This window comes from Lissotriton vulgaris, chromosome 7 (genome assembly GCF_964263255.1).
Source record: "Lissotriton vulgaris chromosome 7, aLisVul1.2, whole genome shotgun sequence".
Classification (NCBI taxonomy): Eukaryota; Metazoa; Chordata; class Amphibia; order Caudata; family Salamandridae; genus Lissotriton; species Lissotriton vulgaris.
Genome location: NC_141695.1, coordinates 1,725,489,170 through 1,725,516,996, shown reverse-complemented (window position 1 = coordinate 1,725,516,996; position 27,827 = coordinate 1,725,489,170). Strand labels below are relative to the sequence as shown.

At 44.2% G+C, this 27,827-nt stretch overlaps 1 protein-coding gene across 4 annotated transcripts in view; it reads left to right on the top strand.

The window, feature by feature from the left end:
- LOC147706453 (complement C1s subcomponent-like) overlaps nt 1-26,667 on the top strand; it is a 74,528-nt gene extending 47,861 nt beyond the window's left edge. The window contains exons 6-9 of one of the 4 annotated variants that reach the window (XM_086932964.1): nt 6,916-6,990; nt 13,916-14,056; nt 16,743-16,817; nt 25,605-26,667. In XM_086932964.1, the coding sequence (XP_086789090.1) occupies nt 6,916-6,990; nt 13,916-14,056; nt 16,743-16,817; nt 25,605-26,371 (1,058 nt within the window). In that variant the 3' untranslated portion in view covers nt 26,372-26,667. The remainder of the gene's footprint in view (nt 1-6,915; nt 6,991-13,915; nt 14,057-16,742; nt 16,818-25,604) is intronic. The other 3 variants (XM_086932965.1, XM_086932966.1, XM_086932967.1) reach the window with 3 other exon arrangements.
- Nucleotides 26,668-27,827: the final 1,160 nt, after the last annotated feature.

The window sequence follows — 27,827 nt, the reverse complement described above, 5'->3', positions numbered from 1 at the left end:
CCCCCCTGGAAGCCATCTTGGGCGGGAGGCGAGTCTCGGCTGGTATGCCCGAAGCGGCGTAGCCGGGGCGCGCCTTTTTCCCGCCCTAGAGTGGGTTGGCCTAGACACTGACGCGGCTGGCCACGCCCTTGGGGCAGGCAGGGGCGGGTTTACGCCCGCCCTGAAGACGGATAAAAGGAGAAGCAAGATCAGAAGGCATCCTCTTGTTCCTGTGCTCTGAAGCTGCACCTCCTCGCTGCACGTGAGCTCGAGACGGAACGAAGAGCCAATTTTGAGCGTTGTAATCGTTCTTGTTTGTTTTTCAGATACTCTGTTGGAGAATGCCGAAGAAGGCGGGAAAGCGCATGACTACTGACCAGATGCTGCGCGTTCTCATGAAAGAGATGACCGAACTAAAGAGGCGAATGGATAAAGACGAGGAAGGGGGACCGAAACGTCCTTTGGCGGGAACAGCCCCGGGAGGGAAAAACAAGAGGCCCAGGAGGGGAGCAGCTGGGGGAGACAACCCGGGTCCCAGTACCCCGCTCGAGGCACCCACTCCCGTGCCGGAGGAAGGGAATCCGATTCCCGTTGTGGTCACCCCCGTGTCCGGGGACGATATGCCGCCCGAGCTGGCAGCACAATTAGCAGCGTGGTTGGGAAAAGGTAGCGAGGGCGCCACGGCTGTCGACGCACAGGTGCTGATGAAGCAACTGCGTGAGTCACGGGAAGCAGCAAAGGTGTCCACGCCGGCTGCCGCAGTAGAGAAGCCACAGGGGACGGGTTCAGTAACAGAGGCAGCGTCCGGTTCAGGTAAGCGGCCATTGCCGATTGCGAGGGATGAGTCAGCACCCTCTCGTAGGGAAAAGTTGGGTCAGCATGTTCCTTTGGCGATTAAAGAGAAGATATGGGCAGGGGAGTACGTAAACATCTTCTCGTTGCTTACTGATCACTATGAGATGGAGCATGTTAAGGGCCAGAAGGATCTCATGCATCCGAGTGTGTGGCGCGCAAAAATGGCCGCCTTTAAGGTAAATGAAAACATTGGCAATTGGGGCAAAGCGTGGGGGGTTTTTACATCGATCTTGGGGGAACGAAGGCCCGATCTGTTACCCGAATTGCCGATTTATCAGTCACGAATCATGGGGTACTCGGTATCACACGAGGGTAATCATTGGTTCTGCTATGATAACCTGTTTAGAAAGGCTAAAGAACATGATAAAAACTTAACGTGGGATTGTTATGATTCTGTGTCATGGTCCAAAATGGAGGATACTGGTATGTTAAAATTGCCATTAGTAGGGAGTAACGTTGGCGAATCCTCCCGCCAGTATGCGGGGACGCCCTTTCGATCAGGTGCGGGTACCGACAATTACCCGAGGCCTGCCGGCAATACAGGAAAAAGGGGGGTTTGTTGGAACTTCAACAGGGGTAAATGTACTAGGCCCCAGGGATCATGCAAATTTAGACACGAATGTAGTGGGTGTGGGCAATCATCCCATCCTGAGTCCACGTGCAGAGCCAAAACGGGTGATAACGGGGGTAGAGGAGGCGCCAAACAGGTCTAACATAGTCCGAGGGGCGCCTTTACCTACCCCGATTGATACCGTGGCAATGATTCCTTGGCTCAGTGAATACCCGGATCGTACTTCTGCTGGGGTGTTGCGGAACGGGTTTTCTTATGGTTTCCGCATCCCAGTGGGGGACTTTCAAGGTGTAGAGAAATGTAAAAATCAGCTATCGGTCTTCCAGCATACGACCGTGGTACAGGATAAGATCAGGAAGGAGGTTACTCGAGGTCGAGTCGCCGGTCCGTTTAGTGTACCACCGGTTCTTAACTTTGTCTGTTCCCCTTTAGGTGTGGTCCCAAAGAAGGACCCGGGTGAGTTTCGGCTGATACATAATTTATCAGCCCCACGTGGTCTTTCCGTAAACGAAGCGATAGACCCGGAAGTGTGTTCGGTGCGGTACGCATCCTTCGATGAGGCCGTAGCCATTTTGAATCGCCTGGGGCCCGGGGCGCTGATGGCAAAATCTGATATCGAGTCAGCGTTCCGGTTGCTCCCGGTACATCCAGACGATCAGCGTCTCCTAGGTTTCATGTTTCAGGGTCATTATTACATGGATAGGTGTATGCCGATGGGGTGCTCTATATCTTGTGCCTATTTCGAAAAATTCAGTAGTTTTCTACAATGGGTCTTCACAAGGAAGACGGGTTTCCAACATGTGATGCATTACCTTGATGATTTTTTGTTCCTGGGGGCAGCCGGGGATCCGGAATGTGGGCAGGCTTTGGCGCAATTTTGTGTCTTGATGGCTCAGTTTGGCGTGCCATTGGCACCAGGTAAGACTGTGGGGCCTTCCACTTGCCTCGAGTTTCTGGGGATCGAGTTAGACTCCGGAGAAGGTTGTTTTCGTTTACCAGCTGACAAAGTGTCAAAGTTCAAGACATCCCTGCAAATGTGTATAAGTGGACCTAAGGTTAAGCTGCATCAATTACAGCAGTTAGTTGGCCAGTTGAATTTTGCCCTGAGGGTTATACCAATGGCCCGCCCCTTTTCCCGTTCGATTGCTAAAGCCATGGTCGGCCTGAAGGAGGGCCATCATCGCACAAGGCTCTCGGCAGAGGTCCGCCAGGACATGCGCATTTGGTTGGCATTTCTGGCGGATTTCAATGGTCGAGTCGTCTGGAACAAACCGGCCGTGTCCTCTGAGGAGCTGGGGCTGTGGACAGATTCGGCAGGGAGCATAGGTTTCGGTGCCATCTTCGGCACAAGATGGTCTGCACAAAAGTGGCCGACATGGTGGCATGACAGTGGACTGACAAGTAACATTGCTTTCCTGGAACTTTTCCCCATTTTAGTGGCCCTGGAACTTGGCCCGAAGGGTTCAAAGATCACTCTGTGGTATTTTGGTCTGACAATATGACCGTGGTCGAGTGTATCAATAGTCAGGCAGCACGATGCAAATGGATTTTGAGACTGCTCAAGGAAATTGTTTTACTGTGTATGCAATTGAATGTGCTATTCAGAGCAAGACATGTCCCAGGGGTAATGAACCAGGCGGCTGATGCACTGTCTCGTTTTCGTATGCAGGCTTTCTGGGGTTTTCTTCCCACAGCGGACCCGGAGCCGGCACCCTTTCCCGAAGCTCTCTGGTCTCTCGGTGCCCCGAACTTCGTAACCTTGTGGGAGAGAGTTTAGCACCCAGGACGAGGAAGTCATATGAAGGGGCGTTCCGGTCCTATTTAGCCTTTTTGGGGACTGATAGAGAGGAGCTTTGGGGCCAGGAGGAGTGGGTGGTAAATTTTCTGATGTCCTTACATCTGGTCGGGAAATCGGTGGCCACGGCTCAGAGGCATCGGGCTGCCATTTCCTTTGTTGCTAGGGCTCATGGGATCCATGACCCGACAGCGTCTTTCGTTGTACAGAAAGCGCTACGGGGGTGGCAACGCCTTGAGGGTCGCAGAGTAGACGAAAGGCGCCCGATAGGTTTGGATAGGCTGGCCCAGTTATTATCCAGACTCCCTGCTACGTGTTCATCTCAGTTTGAGACAGTATTATTCCGAGCCGCTTTTACGCTGGCATTCCATGGGGCTATGCGGGTAAGCGAACTAGTGGCGAGGAACAAGCAGGATGTGACAGGAGGATTGTGTCAGGAGCACGTCCAGATCAGAGGGGAGACAATGACGGTCTCATTTGTCAGGTCCAAGACCGATCAAAGTGGGATGGGTGACTGCGTAATCATACGCAGGATTCCCGGGTCCTCCATGTGCCCGGTGAAGTGTTTAGAAGATTATTTAGCACGAAGGGTGGCATCATGGGGGGGGACCTTGTTGAGGCACGCTGACGCCACCCCACTGACAAAGTTTCAGTTTCAGCGGGTGCTTGCGATGTCGATTGCCGCCGCGGGCTTGAACCCGGGCGAGTTTGGGACCCATTCCTTTCGGATAGGGGCTGCTACAGAGGCTACAGCCAGGGGTCTGAATGTGGAACAAGTTAAACGGGTGGGGCGCTGGTCCTCCAATTGTTATAAAAGGTATGTGCGGTTGCACATGTTGTGAAGCTGTATCAATGTACTCACGCTTCTTGTTTTTGTTTGGTTTTCAGTTGCGCAAGCCTACGAGGCGGGGCGGACTTTGCAGTCGACCCAACACCGGGCCAGCGGGCAGACATCACCGGCTGTGAAAAAGGAGGTGTGGGTCGTGGGCCACTCATACGTGAGACGTGCCGCAGACGTATTCAAGGCAGGTGACATGATTCACGTAGCTGGGGAATACGGGTACAGTGTGTCCTTCTACGGAAGAGGCGGTCTCTGTATTGACCGGTTTCAATCATTCTTTGAGGGTTTGCTAGGGCGGACGAGGTCACCGCCGTCTGTAGTCATAGTACATCTTGGGGGTAATGATTTGGTCACCACTGGTAGACGACTTCTTCTTGAGGCGATGCTTTCCACTGTAAGTTGGTTAGCGAGGAGAGTTCCAGGGTGCACAATTGCGTGGTCCCATATGATCCCACGGAAAGTGTGGCGGGGGGCTATTTCGGTTCCTGCTTTAAACCATTCTGTTAGAAAGCTTAATAACAAAGTGAGTAGGTTGTTCCGTTCCAAGACACTGCATTCTATTTTGCATGGGTGTATTAATGATGACAGTATGTATTTGGGGGATGGAGTGCATTTGTCCCGGGTGGGGAATGAGTTACTCATAGGAGACTTCTTAGCATGGCTAAAAACGTTATACCATGACCTTTAGGTAGGAGTGTTGTGGGGGGTCCGGATAGCCGGTCAACTATCCGGCCTGTGGCGGTAAGGTCATGATCGGTGAGTACTAATTGGAAGATCCCTATGAGTGGGCGTCACCCAGCACGGATGGGAGCGCTCGGGGGAGGTGGCCATTGGCCCCTCAACGGGGAGGCGGTCCCTTCTAAGGATGGGTCGCCGAAAGAAAAGGAAAGGCGGTCAAGGCCCCTTCCTGGGTAGGAGGGGTTACAGCCCCCTCCTGGGGAATTTCCCGGGGCCAGGACGTCTGCGACGGCAGATGTGGTAAGTTGTGTGGGGTTTGGGGGGGGGTCTACGCTACCTTCTAGATACCTCACACGAGTCCTCGTACGACCTCTAAGTGGCGTCGAGTTTTTATTGGGGCCCCCGTCAAGTCAAGGGAAATTGGTAATTGCACTTGAGGTACACCTCTGGGCCGCCCCTCACAAGTGAGGGCGATATTTCTGGGTTAGGGATCTTGACACCGGTTACGACCTTGCCATTGGCCCTTAAACGTTAGGATGTACAATTTCAAAATTTCAAGTAAATGTTTTGTAGGATGTTAGTTCGGCTAGGAGAACCTTTGTATTAGAGAATCTGTTAAGGTTAGCCAAACATCGCAATGTGGTAATGAAATTGTACATAATATGAAACTGTTTATTTTATGTTTTAATTTTGTTTCATATTTTAATAAATACGGCCGGGAGGGTTACTCCCTCCCGTCTTCCAAAAACTTCAGAACTGTTTCCGGTTTCCCATCCTTGGGGATTGTGTTGAGAGGGGGTGGCGGGTATCTCAGCCATAGTGACAGTGCCAAGCATTGGCAAACACCGGCACAAATTAAGCACTGCTTAAGGAAAATAGAAATGCGATGTCATTGTAGGTCACAGGTCTAACCCAGAGAACATTAATGAAGAACAGGGCGAGAGAACATAAATCGCATGAGGGCTTGCAGGCATACATGGCGGGGGTGCACTGATGAATATCCCTATGCAGAATAACCATGTATTTAAAGACCTCGCTGCTTCCAATAGGCAGCAAGTGCAACAGTACACTTTGGTATTTTAGGATATTGCAAATAAACTAAGCAGTTTCACTTTGAATTACTTGGAGGGAGTTAGAGATTTTGATGAGAGGTGCCAATTCAATTTCAGTAGTCCAACTGAGATTGACAATTTAGAATCCAGTAAAATCCAGAGGTTACATACTTGCAATGAGAGGACAAGACACTGGCCCATGGTGTCCGCCAAGGCAGGGATCTTTGGAAAATTCCTCTGGCAGGTGTTAATAATAATTCAATTTTAATGAATTTATCTTCATAAAGTTAGCAGACTACCAGTGCATTAATGCTGGACTATAGGCAGGGCCACTGGAATAACGCAGCAGGAGAAGACCAAATTATGTGGCAGATTTGACTAAATTGTGCGTCAAGAAAGGGCAAATTATGAGTCGTACTACTGCATATTTTGCCATATTCGTAATTCTAACCAATGTTAACACTGTTTGGGCAAAATATTTCACTTCATAGTCATTAGTACCCGTTTAACCTTCAAATCCAGCAATAAGCAACAGAAATGTGAACAGTCACATTTTGTGTCACTGCAGTTTGATCAATTTGAGGAAAAAACTATTTTTTGGGTAAAATTTGCAGAGGTGTCAAATACAGAAAATTTAGAATTATGCGGGAAGCTCCACAAAATCAAACAATTCCGATTTCCCTGACTATGACCAAGGTTATGTCATTAGAGGATCTTCAAGAGAACCCAAAGACCGAGTGGATGTTATCTACAAATCTCTCTCTCATTTGTTTGAGAAGCTGGGGCGAAGGCTCCATGCAAAGATAAAACAACAGGTGAAGAGAATAGAAATTTGTTGGACACCACAGTTGAGGGCTCTGGACTTAGACTGAATTAGAGATAGTATTTAAGTTGATGGCAATCATTTCTGAGCCATGTCAGAATTGCCCACATTCTTGAGACTTATTACATTGGATAATGTGGTTGTCAGTATCAAAAGCTGCTGAAATGTCCAGCAGGACAGGGGTGAGACATTGAGTTAGGTGAGATAGGTGAGTAGACTGGGTACATGAGAATATCCTATTTCTTTTCAACTGGATGAAAGTCATTGTAATCACTGCTGTTTAGTGCACAATTGACATTGTTGTCTTAATTTTGATTTGAGGAATCTACAGCTGCTCTGCTGACGGTGAGTGGGTAAACAGCCAAGCCGGAACAGAGCTTCCAACCTGTGCTCCAGGTAATACTTTGTTTGGTTCTTCTGGATAAATGTTGAAAAGCTTCCCGTAGACACCACACCTGCTACCAGAATGTGCTTGAAGAGGCAGTTTTTATTCATTTTTTGGAACCTAGTTCAGCATCACCAAAATAAATTGTGCTGAGAGGGGGGTCAGTAAATACATAACATCCCGGGGCTAACAAGATACAAGTGATCATCATCACGTCACGGAAACATTTTGACAAAATGTCTTTATATTTATGTTCATAATAGACATTCACGAAATAGATCAAAGGCAAATACATATAGAATTAATGACCTAAATGTGAAAGACATCATATATATATATATATATATATATATATATATATATATATATATATATATATATATATATATATATATATATATATATATATTGCCGCTCCGATTATCTCTCGTTTCGCAGGAAAGAAAATCCGGCACTCACAGGGGAAGTGTTCAGGTTAGTTTAATTTCAAACACTCAGCAGACAAACGCGTTTCGGTTTTCCTTCGTCAGTGTCTACCATTGACACGGAAGGAAGCAAGTTTAAAAGCATTTCGTCACATTTTGGCATGTATATAGAAAGAGGACTGACGTTTAGCCCCGTGAGAGAATTATTTACATAGTATATCACTGTTTGCTTTACATTTCTCAAAACACTTTCAAAGGCAGTATGGTTGAAATTCATATTACGATTTCACACACTAATTTCAGACATGTTAAATAAACAATTCCTGAAATTATTTACATTATGTACACATTTGTTGTTATTATTGAGTTGCCCTTTTCTGTGTTGTGGGTTTTATTAAGCCGTGGATCGGCATTGCTCACGGGGTGTGGTACTTCTAACTAGATATTTCTTTCAGAGTCTATGCTTTTCCCAAATGAGATGCTAGTTCTTCATTCCTGTTCAATCCCAAAGGGGCCTTCGTTTGGAGGTCTATTATATAACGGGATTCTAGCCTTCTTAATCTCCGTAATCTATCTCCACCCCTTGGATCTACTGGTATGTGGTCCAGAGCAAAGTATTGCAAAAGTTCTCTGTTGCTATTCTGTTTTAGGGCAAAGTGTTTCGCTACAGGATAGTTGAAGTCCTTATTCATAATTGCACGTTGGTGCTCCAGTATGCGTAACTTGACATTCTTCACTGTACTGCCTATGTATTTAAGTCCGCATGGACACAGTAGGCAGTACACGACATGGGTGGTATTGCATGTAAGAAACTTAGATATTCTCCCTTTCTGTCCTGACCCTGGTATTTCAAATGTTGTTCTCCTTTTGCTTTTTTCGCAGGCCTTGCATTTTCCGCAAGGGAAAAATCCTGGCATATCCTTAATTCTTCCTGTGGTTGTTATTTTGTCAGGCAAATGACTATGTACAATTTTATCCTTGATGGATCTTCCTTTCTTAAAGGTAATTAAAGGAAAAGCTGGAATTTCTTTTCCTATAATTTGATCCATCTTTAAGATATGCCAGCTTCTCTTCAGTATATTCCTCAGATGATTTGAGTCCTCTGAGAAAGTAGTAATCAGTCTGAATTTTCCCTCATGTTTTTCTATCTGTTTGGTTTCTTTGATCTTTTCCTTGAGTAGTTGGTCTCGGGGAATTCTCTCTACTCTTTTCAGGGTATTTTCTAAGAGTATTTTATTATATCCCCTCGCTTGGAACCTACTAATGCTGTCTCTTGCGGCCCTTGCAAAGTCTGTATCCCTAGAGCAATTCATCTTGATTCTGAGAAGTTCTCCGTATGGGATACTTCTGATTAGGGTCGGGGGGTGACTGCTTTCGGCATGTAAAACCGAATTACCGGCTGTTACTTTCCTAAATAGTTCTGTTTCAATTTTGGTATCCCTAACTAAAGACTTTGTAAATAAAATAGAAAATGTGAAATGTAATCCATCTTACATACTAATAACAATGGACATTACCAGCCTCTATACGAGCATAGATCATCATCAGGGACTATTAGCCATCAAGTACTTCCTCGACAATAGACCTATGAAATTCACAAAACATAGTAAAATGTTACTAGAGTTTATAGAATATTGCCTTTTTAACAATATTTTTCTATTTCAAGGACAATTGTACAGGCAAGTCACCGGGACGGCGATGGGAACCTGCTTCGCCCCCAGCTACGCAAATTTATTCGTGGGCTGGTGGGAGGAGCAGGTTACCCGGAGCCCGGGCTTCGAGAAATGGGCAGGAAACCTAAAAGTTTGGTACAGGTACATCGATGACCTCTTCCTTGTTTGGGAGGGGTCAGTAACTTTGGCAGAAGAATTTGTGGCACATTTGAATATGAATGAACTTAATCTGAATTTTACAGCTGATATTAATGCATCAACAGTAAACTATCTGGATTTAAAAGTGAACTTGACAAGTACCAAAATTGAAACAGAACTGTTTAGGAAAGTAACAGCCGGTAATTCGGTTTTACATGCCGAAAGCAGTCACCCCCGACCCTAATCAGAAGTATCCCTTACGGAGAACTTCTCAGAATCAAGAGGAATTGCTCTAGGGATACAGACTTTGCAAGGGCCGCAAGAGACAGCATTAGTAGGTTCCAAGCGAGGGGATATAATAAAATACTCTTAGAAAATACCCTGAAAAGAGTAGAGAGAATTCCCCGAGACCAACTACTCAAGGAAAAGATCAAAGAAACCAAACAGATAGAAAAACATGAGGGAAAATTCAGACTGATTACTACTTTCTCAGAGGACTCAAATCATCTGAGGAATATATTGAAGAGAAGCTGGCATATCTTGAAGACGGATCAAATTATAGGAAAAGAAATTCCAGCTTTTCCTTTAATTACCTTTAAGAAAGGAAGATCCATCAAGGATTAAATTGTACATAGTCATTTGCCTGACAAAATAACAACCACAGGAAGAATTAAGGATATGCCAGGATTTTTCCCTTGCGGAAAATGCAAGGCCTGCGAAAAAAGCAAAAGGAGAACAACATTTGAAATACCAGGGTCAGGACAGAAAGGGAGAATATCTAAGTTTCTTACATGCAATACCACCCATGTCGTGTACTGCCTACTGTGTCCATGCGGACTTAAATACATAGGCAGTACAGTGAAGAATGTCAAGTTACGCATACTGGAGCACCAACGTGCAATTATGAATAAGGACTTCAACTATCCTGTAGCGAAACACTATGCCCTAAAACACAATAGCAACAGAGAACTTTTGCAATACTTTTCTCTGGACCACATACCGAACTAAAGAGGCGAATGGATAAAGACGAGGAAGGGGGACCGAAACGTCCTTTGGCGGGAACAGCCCCGGGAGGGAAAAACAAGAGGCCCAGGAGGGGAGCAGCTGGGGGAGACAACCCGGGTCCCAGTACCCCGCTCGAGGCACCCACTCCCGTGCCGGAGGAAGGGAATCCGATTCCCGTTGTGGTCACCCCCGTGTCCGGGGACGATATGCCGCCCGAGCTGGCAGCACAATTAGCAGCGTGGTTGGGAAAAGGTAGCGAGGGCGCCACGGCTGTCGACGCACAGGTGCTGATGAAGCAACTGCGTGAGTCACGGGAAGCAGCAAAGGTGTCCACGCCGGCTGCCGCAGTAGAGAAGCCACAGGGGACGGGTTCAGTAACAGAGGCAGCGTCCGGTTCAGGTAAGCGGCCATTGCCGATTGCGAGGGATGAGTCAGCACCCTCTCGTAGGGAAAAGTTGGGTCAGCATGTTCCTTTGGCGATTAAAGAGAAGATATGGGCAGGGGAGTACGTAAACATCTTCTCGTTGCTTACTGATCACTATGAGATGGAGCATGTTAAGGGCCAGAAGGATCTCATGCATCCGAGTGTGTGGCGCGCAAAAATGGCCGCCTTTAAGGTAAATGAAAACATTGGCAATTGGGGCAAAGCGTGGGGGGTTTTTACATCGATCTTGGGGGAACGAAGGCCCGATCTGTTACCCGAATTGCCGATTTATCAGTCACGAATCATGGGGTACTCGGTATCACACGAGGGTAATCATTGGTTCTGCTATGATAACCTGTTTAGAAAGGCTAAAGAACATGATAAAAACTTAACGTGGGATTGTTATGATTCTGTGTCATGGTCCAAAATGGAGGATACTGGTATGTTAAAATTGCCATTAGTAGGGAGTAACGTTGGCGAATCCTCCCGCCAGTATGCGGGGACGCCCTTTCGATCAGGTGCGGGTACCGACAATTACCCGAGGCCTGCCGGCAATACAGGAAAAAGGGGGGTTTGTTGGAACTTCAACAGGGGTAAATGTACTAGGCCCCAGGGATCGTGCAAATTTAGACACGAATGTAGTGGGTGTGGGCAATCATCCCATCCTGAGTCCACGTGCAGAGCCAAAACGGGTGATAACGGGGGTAGAGGAGGCGCCAAACAGGTCTAACATAGTCCGAGGGGCGCCTTTACCTACCCCGATTGATACCGTGGCAATGATTCCTTGGCTCAGTGAATACCCGGATCGTACTTCTGCTGGGGTGTTGCGGAACGGGTTTTCTTATGGTTTCCGCATCCCAGTGGGGGACTTTCAAGGTGTAGAGAAATGTAAAAATCAGCTATCGGTCTTCCAGCATACGACCGTGGTACAGGATAAGATCAGGAAGGAGGTTACTCGAGGTCGAGTCGCCGGTCCGTTTAGTGTACCACCGGTTCTTAACTTTGTCTGTTCCCCTTTAGGTGTGGTCCCAAAGAAGGACCCGGGTGAGTTTCGGCTGATACATAATTTATCAGCCCCACGTGGTCTTTCCGTAAACGAAGCGATAGACCCGGAAGTGTGTTCGGTGCGGTACGCATCCTTCGATGAGGCCGTAGCCATTTTGAATCGCCTGGGGCCCGGGGCGCTGATGGCAAAATCTGATATCGAGTCAGCGTTCCGGTTGCTCCCGGTACATCCAGACGATCAGCCTCTCCTAAGTTTCATGTTTCAGGGTCATTATTACATGGATAGGTGTATGCCGATGGGGTGCTCTATATCTTGTGCCTATTTCGAAAAATTCAGTAGTTTTCTACAATGGGTCTTCACAAGGAAGACGGGTTTCCAACATGTGATGCATTACCTTGATGATTTTTTGTTCCTGGGGGCAGCCGGGGATCCGGAATGTGGGCAGGCTTTGGCGCAATTTTGTGTCTTGATGGCTCAGTTTGGCGTGCCATTGGCACCAGGTAAGACTGTGGGGCCTTCCACTTGCCTCGAGTTTCTGGGGATCGAGTTAGACTCCGGAGAAGGTTGTTTTCGTTTACCAGCTGACAAAGTGTCAAAGTTCAAGACATCCCTGCAAATGTGTATAAGTGGACCTAAGGTTAAGCTGCATCAATTACAGCAGTTAGTTGGCCAGTTGAATTTTGCCCTGAGGGTTATACCAATGGCCCGCCCCTTTTCCCGTTCGATTGCTCAAGCCATGGTCGGCCTGAAGGAGGGCCATCATCGCACAAGGCTCTCGGCAGAGGTCCGCCAGGACATGCGCATTTGGTTGGCATTTCTGGCGGATTTCAATGGTCGAGTCGTCTGGAACAAACCGGCCGTGTCCTCTGAGGAGCTGGGGCTGTGGACAGATTCGGCAGGGAGCATAGGTTTCGGTGCCATCTTCGGCACAAGATGGTCTGCACAAAAGTGGCCGACATGGTGGCATGACAGTGGACTGACAAGTAACATTGCTTTCCTGGAACTTTTCCCCATTTTAGTGGCCCTGGAACTTGGCCCGAAGGGTTCAAAGATCACTCTGTGGTATTTTGGTCTGACAATATGACCGTGGTCGAGTGTATCAATAGTCAGGCAGCACGATGCAAATGGATTTTGAGACTGCTCAAGGAAATTGTTTTACTGTGTATGCAATTGAATGTGCTATTCAGAGCAAGACATGTCCCAGGGGTAATGAACCAGGCGGCTGATGCACTGTCTCGTTTTCGTATGCAGGCTTTCTGGGGTTTTCTTCCCACAGCGGACCCGGAGCCGGCACCCTTTCCCGAAGCTCTCTGGTCTCTCGGTGCCCCGAACTTCGTAACCTTGTGGGAGAGAGTTTAGCACCCAGGACGAGGAAGTCATATGAAGGGGCGTTCCGGTCCTATTTAGCCTTTTTGGGGACTGATAGAGAGGAGCTTTGGGGCCAGGAGGAGTGGGTGGTAAATTTTCTGATGTCCTTACATCTGGTCGGGAAATCGGTGGCCACGGCTCAGAGGCATCGGGCTGCCATTTCCTTTGTTGCTAGGGCTCATGGGATCCATGACCCGACAGCGTCTTTCGTTGTACAGAAAGCGCTACGGGGGTGGCAACGCCTTGAGGGTCGCAGAGTAGACGAAAGGCGCCCGATAGGTTTGGATAGGCTGGCCCAGTTATTATCCAGACTCCCTGCTACGTGTTCATCTCAGTTTGAGACAGTATTATTCCGAGCCGCTTTTACGCTGGCATTCCATGGGGCTATGCGGGTAAGCGAACTAGTGGCGAGGAACAAGCAGGATGTGACAGGAGGATTGTGTCAGGAGCACGTCCAGATCAGAGGGGAGACAATGACGGTCTCATTTGTCAGGTCCAAGACCGATCAAAGTGGGATGGGTGACTGCGTAATCATACGCAGGATTCCCGGGTCCTCCATGTGCCCGGTGAAGTGTTTAGAAGATTATTTAGCACGAAGGGTGGCATCATGGGGGGGGACCTTGTTGAGGCACGCTGACGCCACCCCACTGACAAAGTTTCAGTTTCAGCGGGTGCTTGCGATGTCGATTGCCGCCGCGGGCTTGAACCCGGGCGAGTTTGGGACCCATTCCTTTCGGATAGGGGCTGCTACAGAGGCTACAGCCAGGGGTCTGAATGTGGAACAAGTTAAACGGGTGGGGCGCTGGTCCTCCAATTGTTATAAAAGGTATGTGCGGTTGCACATGTTGTGAAGCTGTATCAATGTACTCACGCTTCTTGTTTTTGTTTGGTTTTCAGTTGCGCAAGCCTACGAGGCGGGGCGGACTTTGCAGTCGACCCAACACCGGGCCAGCGGGCAGACATCACCGGCTGTGAAAAAGGAGGTGTGGGTCGTGGGCCACTCATACGTGAGACGTGCCGCAGACGTATTCAAGGCAGGTGACATGATTCACGTAGCTGGGGAATACGGGTACAGTGTGTCCTTCTACGGAAGAGGCGGTCTCTGTATTGACCGGTTTCAATCATTCTTTGAGGGTTTGCTAGGGCGGACGAGGTCACCGCCGTCTGTAGTCATAGTACATCTTGGGGGTAATGATTTGGTCACCACTGGTAGACGACTTCTTCTTGAGGCGATGCTTTCCACTGTAAGTTGGTTAGCGAGGAGAGTTCCAGGGTGCACAATTGCGTGGTCCCATATGATCCCACGGAAAGTGTGGCGGGGGGCTATTTCGGTTCCTGCTTTAAACCATTCTGTTAGAAAGCTTAATAACTAAGTGAGTAGGTTGTTCCGTTCCAAGACACTGCATTCTATTTTGCATGGGTGTATTAATGATGACAGTATGTATTTGGGGGATGGAGTGCATTTGTCCCGGGTGGGGAATGAGTTACTCATAGGAGACTTCTTAGCATGGCTAAAAACGTTATACCATGACCTTTAGGTAGGAGTGTTGTGGGGGGTCCGGATAGCCGGTCAACTATCCGGCCTGTGGCGGTAAGGTCATGATCGGTGAGCACTAATTGGAAGATCCCTATGAGTGGGCGTCACCCAGCACGGATGGGAGCGCTCGGGGGAGGTGGCCATTGGCCCCTCAACGGGGAGGCGGTCCCTTCTAAGGATGGGTCGCCGAAAGAAAAGGAAAGGCGGTCAAGGCCCCTTCCTGGGTAGGAGGGGTTACAGCCCCCTCCTGGGGAATTTCCCGGGGCCAGGACGTCTGCGACGGCAGATGTGGTAAGTTGTGTGGGGTTTGGGGGGGGGTCTACGCTACCTTCTAGATACCTCACACGAGTCCTCGTACGACCTCTAAGTGGCGTCGAGTTTTTATTGGGGCCCCCGTCAAGTCAAGGGAAATTGGTAATTGCACTTGAGGTACGCCTCTGGGCCGCCCCTCACAAGTGAGGGCGATATTTCTGGGTTAGGGATCTTGACACCGGTTACGACCTTGCCATTGGCCCTTAAACGTTAGGATGTACAATTTCAAAATTTCAAGTAAATGTTTTGTAGGATGTTAGTTCGGCTAGGAGAACCTTTGTATTAGAGAATCTGTTAAGGTTAGCCAAACATCGCAATGTGGTAATGAAATTGTACATAATATGAAACTGTTTATTTTATGTTTTAATTTTGTTTCATATTTTAATAAATACGGCCGGGAGGGTTACTCCCTCCCGTCTTCCAAAAACTTCAGAACTGTTTCCGGTTTCCCATCCTTGGGGATTGTGTTGAGAGGGGGTGGCGGGTATCTCAGCCATAGTGACAGTGCCAAGCATTGGCAAACACCGGCACAAATTAAGCACTGCTTAAGGAAAATAGAAATGCGATGTCATTGTAGGTCACAGGTCTAACCCAGAGAACATTAATGAAGAACAGGGCGAGAGAACATAAATCGCATGAGGGCTTGCAGGCATACATGGCGGGGGTGCACTGATGAATATCCCTATGCAGAATAACCATGTATTTAAAGACCTCGCTGCTTCCAATAGGCAGCAAGTGCAACAGTACACTTTGGTATTTTAGGATATTGCAAATAAACTAAGCAGTTTCACTTTGAATTACTTGGAGGGAGTTAGAGATTTTGATGAGAGGTGCCAATTCAATTTCAGTAGTCCAACTGAGATTGACAATTTAGAATCCAGTAAAATCCAGAGGTTACATACTTGCAATGAGAGGACAAGACACTGGCCCATGGTGTCCGCCAAGGCAGGGATCTTTGGAAAATTCCTCTGGCAGGTGTTAATAATAATTCAATTTTAATGAATTTATCTTCATAAAGTTAGCAGACTACCAGTGCATTAATGCTGGACTATAGGCAGGGCCACTGGAATAACGCAGCAGGAGAAGACCAAATTATGTGGCAGATTTGACTAAATTGTGCGTCAAGAAAGGGCAAATTATGAGTCGTACTACTGCATATTTTGCCATATTCGTAATTCTAACCAATGTTAACACTGTTTGGGCAAAATATTTCACTTCATAGTCATTAGTACCCGTTTAACCTTCAAATCCAGCAATAAGCAACAGAAATGTGAACAGTCACATTTTGTGTCACTGCAGTTTGATCAATTTGAGGAAAAAACTATTTTTTGGGTAAAATTTGCAGAGGTGTCAAATACAGAAAATTTAGAATTATGCGGGAAGCTCCACAAAATCAAACAATTCCGATTTCCCTGACTATGACCAAGGTTATGTCATTAGAGGATCTTCAAGAGAACCCAAAGACCGAGTGGATGTTATCTACAAATCTCTCTCTCATTTGTTTGAGAAGCTGGGGCGAAGGCTCCATGCAAAGATAAAACAACAGGTGAAGAGAATAGAAATTTGTTGGACACCACAGTTGAGGGCTCTGGACTTAGACTGAATTAGAGATAGTATTTAAGTTGATGGCAATCATTTCTGAGCCATGTCAGAATTGCCCACATTCTTGAGACTTATTACATTGGATAATGTGGTTGTCAGTATCAAAAGCTGCTGAAATGTCCAGCAGGACAGGGGTGAGACATTGAGTTAGGTGAGATAGGTGAGTAGACTGGGTACATGAGAATATCCTATTTCTTTTCAACTGGATGAAAGTCATTGTAATCACTGCTGTTTAGTGCACAATTGACATTGTTGTCTTAATTTTGATTTGAGGAATCTACAGCTGCTCTGCTGACGGTGAGTGGGTAAACAGCCAAGCCGGAACAGAGCTTCCAACCTGTGCTCCAGGTAATACTTTGTTTGGTTCTTCTGGATAAATGTTGAAAAGCTTCCCGTAGACACCACACCTGCTACCAGAATGTGCTTGAAGAGGCAGTTTTTATTCATTTTTTGGAACCTAGTTCAGCATCACCAAAATAAATTGTGCTGAGAGGGGGGTCAGTAAATACATAACATCCCGGGGCTAACAAGATACAAGTGATCATCATCACGTCACGGAAACATTTTGACAAAAAGTCTTTATATTTATGTTCATAATAGACATTCATGAAATAGATCAAAGGCAAATACATATAGAATTAATGACCTAAATGTGAAAGACATCATATATATATATATATATATATATATATATATATATATATATATATATATATATATATATATATATATATATATATTGCCGCTCCGATTATCTCTCGTTTCGCAGGAAAGAAAATCCGGCACTCACAGGGGAAGTGTTCAGGTTAGTTTAATTTCAAACACTCAGCAGACAAACGCGTTTCGGTTTTCCTTCGTCAGTGTCTACCATTGACACGGAAGGAAGCAAGTTTAAAAGCATTTCGTCACATTTTGGCATGTATATAGAAAGAGGACTGACGTTTAGCCCCGTGAGAGAATTATTTACATAGTATATCACTGTTTGCTTTACATTTCTCAAAACACTTTCAAAGGCAGTATGGTTGAAATTCATATTACGATTTCACACACTAATTTCAGACATGTTAAATAAACAATTCCTGAAATTATTTACATTATGTACACATTTGTTGTTATTATTGAGTTGCCCTTTTCTGTGTTGTGGGTTTTATTAAGCCGTGGATCGGCATTGCTCACGGGGTGTGGTACTTCTAACTAGATATTTCTTTCAGAGTCTATGCTTTTCCCAAATGAGATGCTAGTTCTTCATTCCTGTTCAATCCCAAAGGGGCCTTCGTTTGGAGGTCTATTATATAACGGGATTCTAGCCTTCTTAATCTCCGTAATCTATCTCCACCCCTTGGATCTACTGGTATGTGGTCCAGAGCAAAGTATTGCAAAAGTTCTCTGTTGCTATTCTGTTTTAGGGCAAAGTGTTTCGCTACAGGATAGTTGAAGTCCTTATTCATAATTGCACGTTGGTGCTCCAGTATGCGTAACTTGACATTCTTCACTGTACTGCCTATGTATTTAAGTCCGCATGGACACAGTAGGCAGTACACGACATGGGTGGTATTGCATGTAAGAAACTTAGATATTCTCCCTTTCTGTCCTGACCCTGGTATTTCAAATGTTGTTCTCCTTTTGCTTTTTTCGCAGGCCTTGCATTTTCCGCAAGGGAAAAATCCTGGCATATCCTTAATTCTTCCTGTGGTTGTTATTTTGTCAGGCAAATGACTATGTACAATTTTATCCTTGATGGATCTTCCTTTCTTAAAGGTAATTAAAGGAAAAGCTGGAATTTCTTTTCCTATAATTTGATCCATCTTTAAGATATGCCAGCTTCTCTTCAGTATATTCCTCAGATGATTTGAGTCCTCTGAGAAAGTAGTAATCAGTCTGAATTTTCCCTCATGTTTTTCTATCTGTTTGGTTTCTTTGATCTTTTCCTTGAGTAGTTGGTCTCGGGGAATTCTCTCTACTCTTTTCAGGGTATTTTCTAAGAGTATTTTATTATATCCCCTCGCTTGGAACCTACTAATGCTGTCTCTTGCGGCCCTTGCAAAGTCTGTATCCCTAGAGCAATTCATCTTGATTCTGAGAAGTTCTCCGTATGGGATACTTCTGATTAGGGTCGGGGGGTGACTGCTTTCGGCATGTAAAACCGAATTACCGGCTGTTACTTTCCTAAATAGTTCTGTTTCAATTTTGGTATCCCTAACTAAAGACTTTGTAAATAAAATAGAAAATGTGAAATGTAATCCATCTTACATACTAATAACAATGGACATTACCAGCCTCTATACGAGCATAGATCATCATCAGGGACTATTAGCCATCAAGTACTTCCTCGACAATAGACCTATGAAATTCACAAAACATAGTAAAATGTTACTAGAGTTTATAGAATATTGCCTTTTTAACAATATTTTTCTATTTCAAGGACAATTGTACAGGCAAGTCACCGGGACGGCGATGGGAACCTGCTTCGCCCCCAGCTACGCAAATTTATTCGTGGGCTGGTGGGAGGAGCAGGTTACCCGGAGCCCGGGCTTCGAGAAATGGGCAGGAAACCTAAAAGTTTGGTACAGGTACATCGATGACCTCTTCCTTGTTTGGGAGGGGTCAGTAACTTCGGCAGAAGAATTTGTGGCACATTTGAATATGAATGAACTTAATCTGAATTTTACAGCTGATATTAATGCATCAACAGTAAACTATCTGGATTTAAAAGTGAACTTGACAAGTACCAAAATTGAAACAGAACTGTTTAGGAAAGTAACAGCCGGTAATTCGGTTTTACATGCCGAAAGCAGTCACCCCCGACCCTAATCAGAAGTATCCCTTACGGAGAACTTCTCAGAATCAAGAGGAATTGCTCTAGGGATACAGACTTTGCAAGGGCCGCAAGAGACAGCATTAGTAGGTTCCAAGCGAGGGGATATAATAAAATACTCTTAGAAAATACCCTGAAAAGAGTAGAGAGAATTCCCCGAGACCAACTACTCAAGGAAAAGATCAAAGAAACCAAACAGATAGAAAAACATGAGGGAAAATTCAGACTGATTACTACTTTCTCAGAGGACTCAAATCATCTGAGGAATATATTGAAGAGAAGCTGGCATATCTTGAAGACGGATCAAATTATAGGAAAAGAAATTCCAGCTTTTCCTTTAATTACCTTTAAGAAAGGAAGATCCATCAAGGATTAAATTGTACATAGTCATTTGCCTGACAAAATAACAACCACAGGAAGAATTAAGGATATGCCAGGATTTTTCCCTTGCGGAAAATGCAAGGCCTGCGAAAAAAGCAAAAGGAGAACAACATTTGAAATACCAGGGTCAGGACAGAAAGGGAGAATATCTAAGTTTCTTACATGCAATACCACCCATGTCGTGTACTGCCTACTGTGTCCATGCGGACTTAAATACATAGGCAGTACAGTGAAGAATGTCAAGTTACGCATACTGGAGCACCAACGTGCAATTATGAATAAGGACTTCAACTATCCTGTAGCGAAACACTATGCCCTAAAACACAATAGCAACAGAGAACTTTTGCAATACTTTTCTCTGGACCACATACCAGTAGATCCAAGGGGTGGAGATAGATTACGGAGATTAAGAAGGCTAGAATCCCGTTATATAATAGACCTCCAAACAAAGGCCCCTTTGGGATTGTACAGGAATGAAGAACTAGCATCTCATTTGGGAAAAGCATAGACTCTGAAAGAAATATCTAGTTAGAAGTACCACACCCCGTGAGCAATGCCGATCCACGGCTTAATAAAACCCACAACACAGAAAAGGGCAACTCAATAATAACAACAAATGTGTACATAATGTAAATAATTTCAGGAATTGTTTATTTAACATGTCTGAAATTAGTGTGTGAAATCGTAATATGAATTTCAACCATACTGCCTTTGAAAGTGTTTTGAGAAATGTAAAGCAAACAGTGATATACTATGTAAATAATTCTCTCACGGGGCTAAACGTCAGTCCTCTTTCTATATACATGCCAAAATGTGACGAAATGCTTTTAAACTTGCTTCCTTCCGTGTCAATGGTAGACACTGATGAAGGAAAACCGAAGCGCGTTTGTCTGCTGAGTGTTTGAAATTAAACTAACCTGAACACTTCCCCTGTGAGTGCCGGATTTTCTTTCCTGCGAAACGAGAGATAATCGGAGCGGCAATTTGTGACGTGGAGCGCCACCACGAGAGGCACCCGTCTGTGAGTGACCCGGTTACTTTGGTGCAACGGAGCTGTGATATATATATATATATATATATTACCTACTGGCGGTCGCCAGTAGGTATATATAGTTAGGATTTTTTCTCTATGGGATTTTTGAAAATTCTATGTCTAATAACTTTGGCGTTTGTGGACGGAATTGGCTGGAATTTTCAGGAAAATGGAACATTTTGTTTTTGAGCAGCCCCCGACAATTTGGGGGGGTTTCATCAAGGGGGGGGCCGAGAAAAAAGGGGGGTCCCAAAACGCGTTTTTCCCATGTTAATTTCCATAGGGCGGTTGGCCTCACTTTTAGCTCGAACGGCTGAATGGATTTGCACAAAACTTGGCAAAATTGTAGGGACTGTTAGCCCGATGTGCCTTTGCTAGGTCTCAATATATGTGCTCCAGTGGATTTTGAGTAATTTAGGTTCAAAAAAAGATATATATCTGGGCGGAGCCTAACCACACATCTGATCTGATTGGCTGTCAGCACTTCATCCAAGAAGTGTTGGCAGCCATCTTGGGACCAATATACATGATAGCACCTCATTAAAAAGCATTGTAGTTAATAGAGGGTTTTAGGACTTTAGTTACATTATAAATCATTTGTTGATGGTACCATACTCGTTTTAGGAATTGTGGTGGGTTCTAAGGTGATTTTACCATGTGAAAAAACCTTCTGCTGTGATATCATGAATATTGTTTGAAAGAAAACTAATATCTCATGATTTTCCCACAGTGGTTTGGAAGGGGATCTATAAGCTAAACTGAAAGCATATTTTCTGTGAATTCACATTATCTTTCTCAGTCATGTGAAAATGAAGTCTGACATTCTCAGTAAAACATGTACATCCAACAAGGACAGAGACTGTCAGTTGATTCCTTTGTGTTCTACTGCAGCCTCCTAGAGTGTTCTAAAGAACAACTAGAGCGCTAACAGTCCTACTTATTACAAAGGTATGGCACACCTGAAGCCATCTTGATTGGAATAAAGTGGTAACTCTTAAAACATTTAATTCAAAAAGAAACAACATGAGGGGGTATATTTTGCCATAGAAAGTATGATTAGTGCTGCAGAATGAAAAATTAGGGCACATTTTGAGTGACTTCTCTAATCCTTTTCTATTTCATTAAAACATTCTGACATGCAGTCTCCCAAAATGGCCACCAGAGACAAAAGAGCCTAAATGTAGCCCAAATATCACCCAGATGTAGCCCAAGTATAGCCCAATGACAGAATGTCCCAGAGTGTTCTAAAGAACAACTAGAGCGCTAACAGTCTTACTTATGACAAAAGTATGGCACACCAGAAGCCATCTTGATTGGAATGAAGTGGTAAATCTGAAAACACTCAATTTAAAAAGGAACAACATGAGGGGGTTAATTTTGCCATAGAAAGTATGATTAGTGCTTCAGAAAGAAACATTAGGGATCATTTTGAGTGACTTCTCAAATCCTCTTCTATTTCATTAAAAAAATTCTGACATGCAGACTGAAACATGCACTTTGAATACCAGCAGCAGACGTCCCTGGTGAGCAGTAGCTTTACTACAGTGATCTAATGTGCAACTAGAGTGCTAACATTCAGAATTTATGGCAAATGTGTGACACATCTGAATGCCTTCTTGATGGAACCAAAGTAAACAAGCATTGAAAATGCAATAGATCTCGCCCTCGTTTAAGTTAAAGCCATTCTGTTTGTAATGAGGTGGCTTTTTAGCTTTGCTTTTATTAGTGTTTTTTCAACTTTCATGTAAATAACATGCATCTGTATGCATATAAGTATATGTATGCATGCATTTATGTTTGTATTTATATAGATATACAGATGATATATGTTTATATATGTATGTATATATATATATTCACTGAAAAAACCATAGGTTATAGACCATATATAGTTAGGAATTAGCATTTACAAAACCTTGAAAATTCACTGAAAAAACCATAGGTTATAGACCATATACAGTTAGGAATTAGCATTTACAAAACCTTGAAAATTCACTGAAAAAACCATAGGTTATAGACCATATATAGTTAGGAATTCGCATTTACAAAACCTTATTTTACTCACACAAAACCATTGAAATTCCATATATAGTTAGTTGCACTAACTATATATCGCGCACCCGCAATCCACTGCTGATGATGTCACATATTACATCATTCATGACATGGTCAGTGACATCACTGATGACATCACTGATGACATCTCAAATGACACCACTGATGACATCACTGATGACAACATCCAGTGACTGTATGTTTCTGTAAAGTTAAAATATGTCTTACATATTGAAGAATGAGTGGATGTATAAGTGTCTGGATGAAGGATTTAGTAGGTGCATGACTGACTGTATGAGTGAGTGATTAAATGTGTCTCACTGAGTGCATGGGTTAGTGACTAAACTGTCTTAATTTGTGCATCATTATGTCTGTTGTTCTGTAAACTGTTGCATGTGTTGATAAGTAGCTATATGAGTAACTATATGGGTTATTGATTGGTTGCCCAAGTCTTTGTATGGGAGACTGAGTGTGTGTGTGGGTGGCTGGGAGGTGTATGACTCTGTGCATAGATGTGTGAGCAGTTGATTCACTAGATGTATGGTTTCAAAAGTGCATGTGGAAACAGCTGTATGGGCGGTTGACTGTGTGCATGAGTGTATTGGTGAGTGAATGGATATCTCAGTGCTACATGTCAAAGTAAGTACATATGTAAAACACAGTACATGTGAGAGTTGACATATATAAATATCTGTGCATAAGAGCCAGTGAATGTGTGAGTGGCTGTATGGATCATTGTGAACTTGTATCAGGGATTGTATAAGAGAGTAAATATGTGTTAGTATATGTTTGAATAAGTAAAGTTTGTATAACTGTATAGTTGAGGAAATGGAGGTGTGATTGATTCTTTGCATGACTGACTAGGTGTGTGAGTAACTCCATGGATGAGTGACAGTCTGTGAGTGTCTGTTTACACTGATTGTATCTAAGGTTATATTAGAGTCTGAAGAGGTTCATCGTATTATCACATGAATGATATCATCAGTGATGTGATCAGTAATGTCAAATGAGATGTCATCAGTGATGTCATCAGTGATGTCATTTGAGATGTCATCAGTGATGTCATTTGAGATGTCATCAGTGATGTCATCAGTGATGTCACTGACCATGTCATGAATGATGTAATATGTGACATCATCAGCAGTGGATTGCGGGTGCGCGATATATAGTTAGTGCAACTAACTATATATGGAATTTCAATGGTTTTGTGTGAGTAAAATAAGGTTTTGTAAATGCGAATTCCTAACCATATATGGTCTATAACCTATGGTTTTTTCAGTGAATATATATATATATATATATATATATATATATATATATATATATATATATATATATATATATATATATATATATATATATATATATATATATATATATATATATATATATATATATATCCGACTGGTCGCAAAAGTGCTTCAGCGCACCGACAAGTACACAGACTACAGAAATTCGCCCGAGTCAGTCTTCCAGTTATAAAAGTATTTATTTTGTTGTGGTGCAAGCCATCAGATGCGTTTCGGACTTCACGTCCTTGCTCACTGATGGGGAGTGATCGAGTAACCGTTATTTAACAAAAGTTTACACACACAAAAACGCGCCATTTCAATTAAAAAGAGTAAACATAGATAAAGGACCACGCTTTACCAATAGTCCTTCACTAAACGTTTCTATGGGCGCCATTTTAACACAGTGCAACGTCCATTTGTTGCATTGTAATTTGTTGGTTTACATAAAATACACCAAAGTTGATAATGTGCAATCATAAAACATCGTGACTTGCATATTATGTTAATAAAGTGCTATATATATATATATACGATGTTAAGAATAAACAAATTAATTTGTCAAACTGCATACATTTCCCTGATATTAAACAAATCAGTGGTACTGCATCATTGTTAAAGCTATGTCCTTCTTTGCCACTAATTTATTTGGTCGATAAACGAAAATAATTTATTTCTAAACTCGAACTTTTTGGGTAGTCAATTATCTGTAGAAATACATGAAGACCCTTTGATATGTTTGTATCGTTGTTTTTTGTTCAAAGAGGGCATATTCAATGTGTGTGCATCACCTTTATTTACGGTTTTACTCTAAAGTGCTGAGGTGCTAAAACAGGGAACCACAAAGAATTAGTGAGTACCCTGAAGGTAAGAGCAAAATCTATGGTTCACATAGATGTGATGTATATATATATATGTATCAGGTCCCACACACTCACAATCAAAACCAGCATTCACCCAACATTTCAACAATACATACATACTCAGGCATAAGCCTCAACCAAACAACATTCTAACCACAATCAAAGCTATAGAATAAAGGGTCAGTACAGGTTTATAAATTATGAATCAATGTACAGATGAGGGACTTTCGTGTGCGTTCTTTTGTGAGGACAATAGTTGGATCCAGACACACGACTTTGTTCAGCGCCAACGCGCGTTTTGGTGCCTCACCCAATGTGGGCTACACCTTCAGCAGGGCGACAACAGTACATAGTGTGGGGCACAGAAGGAGGGACCTGATAGGGGGAGGGAAAGAAAAAAACATGGAAAAATAGAAGAATATGGAACAATCAAACCAAAAATTCACTACATATAGATATATAGATACATAATTTGTGATTAATTAAGAGTCAGAGAGGAGTTTACATATTTCGCAGAATAATATTTCAAAAGAGTAAAACATTTTAGCCACAGGAGAACCATGAGATAAATTAAATAATGTTCTCACACCAATGGCCCAAGGTCCCTAGATGGAAGTAAAGGGCTGGGGGCGCACCTGCACCGCGCTCTCTCAAATCATTGCTTTCGTCCCTGACTTCTTGCTTTTTCTGTCTTTGCAGTCTGTGGTGTCAGCGTTGACCTGTCTGGCACTGGGCGGATATTCGGGGGTACTAAAACCAAGGATGGGATGTTCCCATGGCAGGTGTACTTCGAGAACCCAAGGGGCGGTGGAGCCCTTATATCCGATGAGTGGGTTTTGACCGCAGCCCATGTGGTGGATGAAGAGGAGGACCCTACAATGTATGCAGGAATCAGAGATCTCAATGACCAGCGTCCCACAAATCGACTTGTTGCAGAGAAAGTCTTCTTTCATGACAAGTGGAAGAGAGGCGTGCCGGACCCTCGCACCGACTATGACAACGATATTGCCCTAATAAAGCTGGAGACCAAGGTGCCGCTTAGTGATAAGGTTTCACCCATCTGCCTTCCTGGCCCAGGCCCTGAGTACATACTGGATGAAGGAAAGATTGGCTACATCTCTGGCTGGGGCAGAACAGAGAACAGAGACAAAGCTCGAATCCTCAACATGGCATCGATTTCCGTAGTTAAGATGGCGGCCTGTCAGAACGAGAAACCAGATATTGGGGACTCCAGCCAGTACGTGTTCTCATCAAACATGATTTGCGCTGGAGGGCGTGGTAAAGACAGCTGCAGTGGTGATGGCGGTGGATCCTTCGTTGTCCCGGACCCGCACAATGATACACTCTACTTTACAGCTGGAATCGTCTCCTGGGGTCCCAAGTGTGGTACTGTTGGGTTGTACACCAATGTGAGGAACTACCTGGACTGGATCAAGAAGACCATGATGGAAAACAAGGACACCTAGAGTGTCAGGGTGAGGAGCAGCTAGTGTCAGAGGCAATATCTTCTGTAATGTAGCAGTTAAAAAAAACCCTAGTCATTGTGCAGATGTTACTCAATGTTGGACCTCCCCTAGTTGACCGTGGCTTGCATCCTGTCCAAGTAGGGACTCTTCCTTATAACACTCACCCTCAGATACCCCAACTTAGGGTGAGACTTATTGCATGTGCTTATCTGCTGCTGAGTACCTGCGGGAGCACTAGTTCTGAATGTTAAAAATGTATTCAATAAACGAAAATAAACTAAAAATAATTCATCATTCTATTTGCATGTCTGAATTCTCTTGTGGATCCTTTGACACACTTGAACGAGTTCATTAAAATGAATTTTGTTTTGGTCTCAGATATAAAATACCCAGCTTTACTTGAGACTTGCAGCTTTGGTGCATAATGACAGATTACACTTGTTCTGTGCCTGTGACTTGCGGTGTGCAGCCATGACCTGCGAATCATGCATACAACAGGGCATGAGTGATGTCCTGACTGTGGAAGCTAAAAGCCAAGCAGCCCACTTTAGCAGACAGAAGCAAACATTGGTAAGAAAGAAAATAAGCATTGGCATTGCAATAGCTCTCGCATTACTGAAAGTTTGAGCTATTGGCGTTGCATTATTAGTAGCAACGCCAATAGCTCAAACTTTCAGTAATGCAAGACCGGTTGCATTGCAAATGATTGTTATAGTATTGAATTTATATAAGGTGGTCTGAGTTTGACACTAAATTAAAACCAGGCAAGTGAAGCGACTGGCGTAGGGTCAATTTGGTCAGGTGTTGAAGCTGAGTTATTGGGTTAAAGGTGAGTTTTTCAGCCACTACATTAATATTTCCTCTTTTATCCCATTTCATAAAAAGACACCTTTTTGAGTTTTCTCATTCCTTGACCTTCATTTGTACAGTATGTTTACTCGATCAGAATTTGAGACCTGATATATGTTCATAATGTCAAATGTTTCTTGAACTTTAAGTGTAAGGGAAGGCAGGAGACTATTCTTGTGTTATTATTACAATTGCCTAACTCTGACCTACACAGGAGGGGCGAGAGGGTCGGCACCACAAAGACAGCATTAGCAATCATTAGGACGACAGCCATTAAGTGTATACAGGAGCTCAGCTCGGCTGCAGACAAAAAAAATACCCATTTGTTTTAGATTGTGCGCTCAGCTTCATGAGTCTGGTGCTTTGTCTTAAAACCGCAATACTTTCCCTCGGCCTAAAATAGAAGGTGGAAATGTAGCGCCTGGATGCCTGTCTGGGCTCTATTGTGGCTCGCCAGACCCCATGGGACAGGTTTGTAGCCCTCAGCGGGAGTCCAGATAGTGCCTTCTCTTGGCAACAAATGGGCGTAGCATCTCGGGGTGGGCGAGCCCACAAATTTTCAGGGAGACCCGAGGCAAACGTGCAGGAGTCCAGTCCCCAACAATAT